The sequence below is a fragment of the Pteropus alecto genome, unplaced genomic scaffold, assembly GCF_000325575.1.
Source record: "Pteropus alecto unplaced genomic scaffold, ASM32557v1 scaffold110, whole genome shotgun sequence".
Lineage (NCBI taxonomy): Eukaryota > Metazoa > Chordata > Mammalia > Chiroptera > Pteropodidae > Pteropus > Pteropus alecto.
Genome location: NW_006431920.1, coordinates 747,575 through 756,765, shown reverse-complemented (window position 1 = coordinate 756,765; position 9,191 = coordinate 747,575). Strand labels below are relative to the sequence as shown.

The following is a 9,191-nucleotide window of genomic DNA, read 5'->3' as shown; positions in this document are numbered from 1 at the left end:
CCCTCACTTCCTCCTGACAGCCACCTGGGGGTCGCCACTCCTGGAGGTTCCTGCCTAGGGTCCAGGCATGAGGGGCATGTTGCCAGCCAAGGGGAGGGCTCTGCGACCCTGTCTGACATCCCCCTCATGGTCAGGGCCCCTGGCTGTCTCATCTCTCTTGTACCCTACTTCTGCCTCTAACGATAGGCTTCCTAAGCACCCTAGACTGACCCTCTGGTCAGGTCTGTTACGGTCACCATGTGTGACTGTGAGCCTAGCACACAGAAGGCCATCACCTGCTGAATCAGTGAGTGGATGACAGGATCCCTAGGAAGCCAGGGTGTGGAGGCGTGCATCCGCACTCACCTGGTTCACGAAAGGCACATGCCACCTATGCTCACTCAGCTCCAGAATATTTACTATGAGCAGAGCACAGTGAGTCCCAGAGACCAATGCCACCCAGCCCCTGCCCCTGGCAGGCAGGGTAGAAACTGCAGGACTAGGGGAGAGAGTGGTCTGCGGACGGTCTTCTGGAAGAGACGCTGCTTGAGCTGGAGACAGGTTGAGGGGCACATTGTAAATAGAAAAGGGGCACTGAGACACTACCACAGAGGCCACTGCAGTGTGCTCAGGACGACAGGTGGGAAGAGCAGGGCAGTACAGGGCTGGCTGGGGTCTTTGAGTGAAGGGCTGGGACTTGGGGTGTTATTCTGGTGCTGTGAGGAGCTGTCTGTGCAGGGAGGGACACGTGCGGATCTGTGATTTAGGAGGGCTGAGTGGCAAGGGATTGGCTGCTGCTGACAGCTGGTGTTGGTTGAACTTTTACCCCGTACCAGGAGGAGTGATGAGTGTTAAAAGCACTCTCACCAGGTCCTTACATTGAACAGTTGAGGAAACTGAGGCACAGAGAGGGTAAACTACTTGCTCGAGGTCACCCAGCCAGCAAGTGTCAGAGCTGGGATTTGAATCTAGGAGCTCTAGCCCCATAGTCCATGATGTTAATCAGGGCACCCCGCGTTATGAACAAGCAGTGCGGGGTCCAACAGCGGGACTCTCTGGGACCAGAGGTCACAGCTAAGTCCAGACTCCTCCAGGTGGCGAGAAGACATCGATGGCCATCTCAGTGCTCCTGGCGCAGTCTGTCTTCCTGCTGCTCATCTCCAAAAGGCTACCTGCTACGTCCCTGGCCATCCCTCTCATAGGCAAGTGAGTGACGCCACGCCCACGCCTCCATGCCACGCCCCACGCCCCATGCCACGCCCCACTGGGGGCTCCAGGCTGAATGTGCCCCACAGGTTCCTGCTCTTCGGCATGGTGCTGGTGACCATGGTCGTGGTGATCTGTGTCATCGTGCTCAACATCCACTTCCGCACACCCAGCACCCACGTGCTGTCCGAAGGGGTGAAGAAGGTGAGGGCTGTCAACTGCCCAAAGCTGAGAGTTGTCCACATGTCCCTCCGCAGGTGAAAACGCTGCGTATATGCATACCGGGGACTGCTCCCCAGCAGCGCACGAGTACCAACTGCTGCCACACAGGCGGGCCCCCACGGGACGACCCTCCCAGGGGTAATGTTATCTGGCAGAAGCCAGTCACAAAAGAGCACAGACGGCGAGGTTTCCTTTCTATGAGTTTCCAGGACAGGCAAAACCGGTCTTTAGTGACCTAAGTCAGCATTGGCGGAGACCTCTCCGGCTGGGAAGGAACTGATGTGGGGAGGCACGAGGGAGCTTTTGGGGATAATAACGTTCAGTATCTTATCTGCGGGGTGTTTACACAGTTAAACGTAACTGTAAAAATCCATCTAGCTACACGCACTTAGGATTCGCTCATCCTGTTCTATGTGTGTTATACCTTGATTGAAAAGCAGGTGAGGACTGTGGGGGCAGGGTGCGGGGGTGAGGGGGGTGGGGGATGGGGCTGCCCTGGCCTCTCAGGGACCACCGGGCTGTTCTCGCACAGCTGAGGGCGTTTTAGCAATGTTTTCAGTCTTGAAGCATTAGAAGAGGAGAGCTCAGCATTTGGGGCATATTCCTTGCTTTTTGTTTTTCATACGTAATTCGTTTTCAACAAATGAGTATCTGCTCTCTGCAGAGACTGACAATGGAGAGTTGGACGCAACCTGGGTGTCCACCAGCGGGGGATCGGTGCGGGGGGGATAAATGCCGTCATAGGGCTGGGAGCACTTTGTAGAGGCCAGGAATGGAGTCACAGACATTTGGACGTGTGAAGGTGACCCAGGAAGGTTAAGTGGCCTTCCTGTGTCCCCCTGACCTGCCACAGCTCTTCCTGGAGACCCTGCCGGAGCTTCTTCATATGTCCCGCCCGGCGGAGGACGGGCCGGGTCCCTCAGCCCTAATCCGCAGGAGCAGCTCTCTGGGCTACATCTCCAAGGCCGAGGAGTACTTCTCGCTCAAGTCCCGGAGTGACCTCATGTTCGAGAAGCAGTCAGCGCGGCACGGGCTGGCCCAGCGCCTCACCACCGCACGTGGGTCCCCAGTGGCTTGGGGTTTGTTTGGCCCCGCCGTGGGAGGTGGGGTAGGGGCAGGCCTCATGCCCACCTCTGGCCTGACGTCCACAGGCCGGCCCCCCGCAGGCTCCGAGCAGGCCCAGGAGGAGCTCTTCAGTGAGCTGAAGCCAGCTGTGGATGGGGCCAACTTCATCGTCAACCACATGAGGGACCAGAACAGTTACAACGAGGTGAATAGCCTTAGGCCTGCCGTGTCCGGATGTTCAAGTAGAGCACTGATCAAGGGTATCCTGGCTTACAGGGGCGCAGTTCCCCCCAGAGACACTACGATTTAGATGAAGACAGTCACAGTGGGTGCAGATTCGAGGCCTCTCAGAGAGGGGGAGCTCCTGCCTAGAACCCCATAACGGCACACCGGGCCAGGCAGACACACAGGCACACAGCTCCAGACATCCCTCTGGCTCCCTTCTTTCTCCCAACTGTCAATCATTTTTTGTCCCTGCTCAGCTCCAAGCCTGATACTCCAGACACAGCCCAGACATTTAAAAGGCAGCCTGATATGGCTGGTCAATATTATACAACTTTCTAAAATTCTCTCTTGGGAAAGGGGTTCCTTTTCCCAGTTCACATAGGGGCCAGCAGCAGCGCTGAGTGCTGGGAGGGAGGCTGTGGCCTTGCTCTCGGCCTTCTGGACAGACAGAATGACCAGCCCTGCCTGTGGCTGGAGCGGTGCCCGGGCCTTTGCTGGGGACAGGCAGCATATTCCCTTCGCCACAAGCCCGAGGCGGCCCCCTCAGATACCCTGAGGCCATGCCTGTCACTGGACCCCAGCTTGGGGCATGGGTCTGTGGTCTAAGATCCCTCCTTACCCCACCCTGTCCCCAGGAGAAGGACTGCTGGAACCGGGTGGCGCGCACAGTGGACCGGCTCTGCCTGTTTGTGGTGACACCCATCATGATAGTAGGCACGGCCTGGATCTTCCTGCAGGGCGCCTACAACCAGCCTCCTCCTCAGCCTTTCCCCGGGGACCCCTTCTCCTACCTGGAGCAGGACAAGCGCTTCATCTAGGTGGGCCTACCCTGCGTGGCCTGGCCCAGCTCCCGGGGCAGCTTTGGGTGGTTCTTTTGGCCTGAAAGGGATGGGCTTCTGGGAGTGGGACTGGGTAGCCATGTGGACAAGGGTGTCTGAGAAAGGACAAGCTCTTCCTGGGGAGGCCGCCTCCCGACCCTGAGACTTGAGCCCAGTTGGTCCTGTGAGGCTGGGGTGGAGATGAGCTGGGCTTCCCTGAGATCCAAGAACAGAGGGAGAAGCCCCACTCCTCAACAGCGGTTTCTTTGCAAATAAAAACAGGACCCCCCCACCCCCCAATAAGGTCTGAGAGTGGACGTAGACTGAGGGCTGGGGCAGGATGATTTGGGAGGAGGTGAGGCTGGCTCAGGGACCACGAAAGATGCCACTCGGGCTGGCCTTCTGGAAACCCTCTGTGAGGAAGACAGACTCTTCCTGCTTCCCCTCCCCCAGGTGAGATCAGGTGGGATCCTCTGCTTGCACTTCCTGGTCCCTCTAGCCATCTTCCTTCTGTCAAGCCCTTAGCCTTGGGCTTCTGCAGCCCTACCTGGAGCTGGGGTTGGGGGTGCCTCTCTCTCCAGGCCCCTTAGGGAAGGAGGTTTGAGACAGAGATGGGAGCACCAGGGTTGCAGAACGGCCTTCCCAGCCCTTTCGGCCTTGATCGCTCTGTCTGGGTCCCTCTGGGAAGCTGAGGACTGGGGCGGAAGAGTTGGGCCAGCAGCCAGAGGCCAGAGGTCAGCCCGTCAACTTCGGTTCACACACACCATCCTAGAGCCCCAGGACTCGGCCCTCCTCCCCAGAGTAGCCCCTCTTGGGCAACTATTCCTCCTCCCCAAAGTAGGGTTACCAGGCAAAATCTGCAACATCCTTAAACTAAAAAGTGACTCGTGTTTATCTGAAACTCATATTGAACTGGGCATCTTATACATTTATCTGCTAAATCCGGCAGCTCTACCCCGAAGGGAGCACCCACCAATCTCATCCCAAGGGCCAAAGGCTGAGGCTGCAGGAACTGGGAGATGAGGGTCTGTGAGGTACCCCAGCTCTGGGGCGGCCCTAGTGATCCCTACACCCTGGTATTCTTATCTTCATGTAGTTCTGTGTGACCAAGAGAATGAGGCAGAATGATGTCATGTCACTTCCGAGATTAGATTATAAAAGACATTGCAGTTTGCCCCTCCCACGCCCCTCCCCCTCCTCGTCTCTGTCTCTCTGTCTCTGTCTGTCTGTCTGTCTGTCTGTCTCCTTCTCTCGCTCTCTCTCCTTCACTCTCACTCTCAATTGGACCTCTCACTTTGGAGAAGCCAGCTGGCATGATGAACACCCTGTGGAGAGGCTGGCAAGTCAAGGAACTGAGGCCTCCTGCCGACAGCCACATGAGTGAACTTGGAAGTGGCTCCTGCGGCCCCAGCTGGGCCTTCGGACGAGATCACAGCCCATGACAACACTCGAGCCAGAATCACCCAACTAAGCTGCTTCTGGATTCCCGACCCCCGGAAACTGTGGGAGATAATAAATGTTTGTTATGTTAAGAGACAGCGTTTTGGGGGTAGTGTGTGGCGGTGCCACCTTGGACGAGCCACTTCTCGTCTCTTAGCTTTGTTTTTGTAACCTGCAATATGCGTGTAAAACAAGTCCCACTTGTGGCATGCTGTGAAAATCGAATTTGCTAGTCGGCTGGAAGGCACTGACATGTGTTCTGCAACATTAAAGGGTAGTTCTTTACCTCATTCCTCATTTGTGGGCCCCTCACAAGGTCTCCTATATCCACTCCTGGCATGATGACAGAGGGGATTAGAGCAGGTGTAGAGGGCCCAGTTATTTACCTCCTGACGTACAGGAAATAGGTCTTCTCAGCTCGACCCATATCCCTCAGAGGGAATTGGTGACCTCATGAGCTCAGGTATACAGAAGGTGACATGTTTTATCTTTCGATGGAACCGAGGGAAAAGACCAAAACTGACCCTACTCATTTCTGCTTTCCCACGCAAATTGTCCATAAATTCGAGGTACAAATTTTTAATTTTTTTTCCACTTAAATAAGAAAACAAACTGGGACTTACACCCGTCAGATGGGCAGGATGTTCTGGCCTTGCCCGGAAGCATTCACCAATGCTAGGAGAGTCCCTTCCTGTCCCAGGCACAGAGGTGAAAGGGGGCCTGGCTTAGATCTCTTGGCCACTGTTGTTGCTTCTCTCTGCCACACGGTGGTGCTGTTGGCAGTGGGTCTTACACATTCCAATCACCGGGTGACTCCTCAGCTGGGTCAGGCCCTGCTCAGGTGTCCTTGAGCCTTCCAGAAAAGACAGCCCCAAAATGCCACACCCGACCAAAAGTGTCTCATGTGCAGCTTCCCAGAGTCACAGTAGGTCCCCCAACAGCATCCACTCCCACGGCACGCCAGCCCCAGAGTGCTGTGAGGACTGGTCCACTCTCTGGGTGACATGGCACTCTATTTCCTTCCCTCCATAGGAAGTCACACCCACAGGGGCCAGCTTTCTGTGAAGGCAATGGTGTCCCTGCACACTCACCCCAGGCCAGCAGGGCTACCTGCTCTCTTTCAAAGGGCGATTAATCCATTAGGAATGCATTGAGCTGCAAGGAACAGAAAACTCCACCAACCGTAATTTAAACAAAGTTTCCTTTCTCACATAGTAAGAATTGGGAGGGAACAGTTGCAACATTGGCTCAGCTGTCCCACAAAGCTCTTACAGACCCAGGCTTGTTGCCCCAGGTTGAGAACTGACTGCCACAGCTCAACACTTGACATATCTATGTTTAAGGCAGGAAAGGGCAGCCGTTTCTGACCCCTTTTATCAGGAAACGAAAGCTTTCCCCTGAAGCCCCTCCGTCGACTTCTGCAGACATCCCATTGGCCAAGATGTTATCACATGGCCACCCCTATCTGCGAGGAAGCCTGGGAAATGAGCATGTCGCTTTTCCAGCCTCTAGAGTGGAAGGTGGTAATGGAGGAAGGGTTGTTCTGATGCCTACAGAATATTTTCTCTTAATGAGTCCTGTAGCCCCGCCCCCCCCCGCCCCCTTAACCTTTCCAGGACAGAAACCATCACTCCTCAAAGATGATGCACCCTCCTGAGAACCCAGGAGACTTTTTAGCCTCTCTCAGAGCAGAGAGAAGGGGGAGAAAACGGAAGTTAAATCTTCATACATGGAGAAGTGGCATAATTCACACCAGAGGGAAGTCAGTCTCTACGATCTTCTTCTTCTCCACCCCACCCCCACCCCACCCCCAGACACTTGTGGGAAAAGGAAAAGCATTAATCAGAGCTGTTGCAGCATCAGCTGGACCACCTCTGCCTGGGTGGTGCTAGGGAAGGAGGTGGGGTCCGTGGTCCATTATTTAGCAGACACCATTAATGATCTCTGGCAAAGTGTGGTCTTGGAGGCGAGTCCAGAGGGAGAGAGAGATTGCCCTGCAAAGTGGGTGAGGGAATTGCGTCGGAGGCACCAGAGGCCCAAATGGGGAGGAGGGGCCATTGGCTTTGTGAATTCCAGAGAAAGTGGGCTAGATGTGGGGTGAGATGAAAGCCTAGGGTATGGGGGCGCCATCAGGGGGGCTGGGTGTGGGGCCTGGAGAGGGACTGAGCACGAGGATGGCAGAGGAGCCGTTCACAAGGTAACAGAGTGAGAGCAGGTGACCAGGAAGGCATCTGCCACCACTGCCGCCTCCCCAAACCCAAGTCCTGGTGAGGACAAGAGAAACTGTGGGCCTGCTGCAAGTGGCTGGGACCCAAGCCAATGGCACCTGGATCTCCAAGGACAAGGCACGTTGACTGAACTCCGTTGAAATGCCACAGACATCACTTGTTCAGGGAGTGGGGGACATGCTCCTAAATGGGGCTTTCCTTCAGCCCTCAGAGGCATCACCATCCTGACCCCCAGCATGCTGAAGGGTAGGTGTCAGGGGCGGGAACTTGCATCTTCTGTCTTACCCATGAACTAGGACATGCTGACCCGTCTGCCTGGAATAGATGGTCGGAAGACAGGTGGCCTGAGCCAGCGGTCATGGCCATCAGCTCCTAGATCAACCTCAGCCCCACCCTTCCCCTGAACACAAACCACAAAGTGGATGGAGCTTGTTTTCCAGCCCTTTTGGATTCCCTCATCCAACTCCCCGGGGGGCTGCAACTCGATCCTGTGAGATTTTGTGAGCAATGTGGGCATATCCTGAGTCGCAGAGACAAGTGCTGTGCCTGCCACATGCTGGGGGACTCCATAAGTCTGTGGATGATTTAACAAATACCGAGGCCCCACACAGGAGTCCTTATTCAGGGTCTGTCCTATTCATAAGAACTCTGAGTTCCAGATCTTTCTCAGCCCTCCTTCCTAGAAAGCTCAACCGGCTGAGACTCATGCCTCAGAAAAGTGGAGGACCCTGACCTGGTGCCCTAATTTGTGTTAAGATGTCAAAGCCTGGGGGACATAAGGCATCTTTCGTTTAGGTATTTTACCCTTGGCCCAGTGGAGGGACGGATCCATGAAGATATTAGGTTGGTGGGAGAGGTTTTGAGTCCTCAACCATGTCGCAGATAAACTCAGGCACAAAACATGCCTAAGCAAAAGCCTTTGCACCTCCCTGAATCCTGACCCGCTGGAGGGAGCAGGAGGGAGCCTCCCTCAGCCCTCTGCCTTCTCTCCCACGCTCACATGTCCCTGGTTTCATTCTCAGCCCTCCCCCTCACTGGACCACGAATGGAGGGCTGGGACCACTGAGTCTGAGTAGGGATGGAGGCTGGACCTTCTCCGTTGGGGCAGATGGGGCCCCTCTGTTCCCTCCCCAGCCCAGGTAACCTGAGCCTGGCATTGTGTCCATCCCGGAACAGCTGACAGTGCTGGGGTCAGACAGCTGGTGGGGCTGGGCTGGCCTGGCCGGGCTGGCTGGGGTGGGATTGTGAGCTGTTACATGAGATCCAGAGTCTGCATCTCTCTGCCTCAGACCTGGGGAGCTTCTGTCCCACCCCTGTCACTTCGGAGAGCTGTGGCACCATGCACAGGGGGCGGGGGCAGCTCCTCCTCCTGCCGCTGCTGGCTATCTGCCTGGGTGTGGACATAGGGCGTTGGGGGCCTGGGGAAGCCCAGAGCAGGGGATGGAGGGTCTGGAGGGCCACTGGAACCTGTCCCCAACCCCGACTCCCTGCCTTTCCATGTCACATCCTCCCACGGCCTCCCCCTCTTTCCGCTCCGAAGCCCTCGCACCCAGGCTCACGGCCTGTCTGTCACAGGAGCCCAGGGCCGGAACCAGGAGGAGCGTCTGCTGGCCGACCTGATGCACAACTACGATCCCCACCTGAGGCCCGCAGAGCGTGATTCGGACCTGGTCAACGTCAGCCTGAAGCTCACGCTCACCAACCTCATCTCCCTGGTGAGCCACAGGCCGACGGGACGATGAGGGAGGAGGGGGCCGGGGCACAAGGCCCTGGGACCTGCTGGGGAGTGGAAGGGGCTGAGTCCGGCAGCCAGGAGGAGGGCAGACTCCACAGGGGAGAGGCCGAGATGCGGAACACTGCCACGGAGGCTGCCTGGGAGGGTAGAGTCCTGTGGGACCCAACAGTGGCCTATAGAGACTAACATCTGTGGAGGGCAAGTGAAGGGGCTTATGCCTCGGTCTGTACCCCAGAACGAGCGAGAGGAGGCCCTCACCACCAACGTCTGGAT

At 56.5% G+C, this 9,191-nt stretch overlaps 2 protein-coding genes across 3 annotated transcripts in view; both read left to right on the top strand.

Moving 5' to 3' along the window:
- CHRND (cholinergic receptor nicotinic delta subunit) overlaps positions 1-3,515 on the top strand; it is a 6,995-nt gene extending 3,480 nt beyond the window's left edge. For both annotated transcript variants that reach the window (XM_006906630.1, XM_006906629.1), the window contains 5 exons: positions 1,063-1,185; positions 1,275-1,389; positions 2,261-2,465; positions 2,559-2,677; positions 3,333-3,515. In XM_006906630.1, coding sequence (XP_006906692.1) covers positions 1,063-1,185; positions 1,275-1,389; positions 2,261-2,465; positions 2,559-2,677; positions 3,333-3,515 — 745 coding nt within the window. The remainder of the gene's footprint in view (positions 1-1,062; positions 1,186-1,274; positions 1,390-2,260; positions 2,466-2,558; positions 2,678-3,332) is intronic.
- Positions 3,516-8,522: 5,007 nt separating this feature from the next.
- The window catches only part of CHRNG (cholinergic receptor nicotinic gamma subunit), a 5,471-nt gene continuing 4,802 nt past the window's right edge, over positions 8,523-9,191 (top strand). The window contains 3 exon segments of the mRNA XM_025043278.1: positions 8,523-8,577; positions 8,759-8,898; positions 9,154-9,191. Coding sequence (XP_024899046.1) covers positions 8,523-8,577; positions 8,759-8,898; positions 9,154-9,191 — 233 coding nt within the window.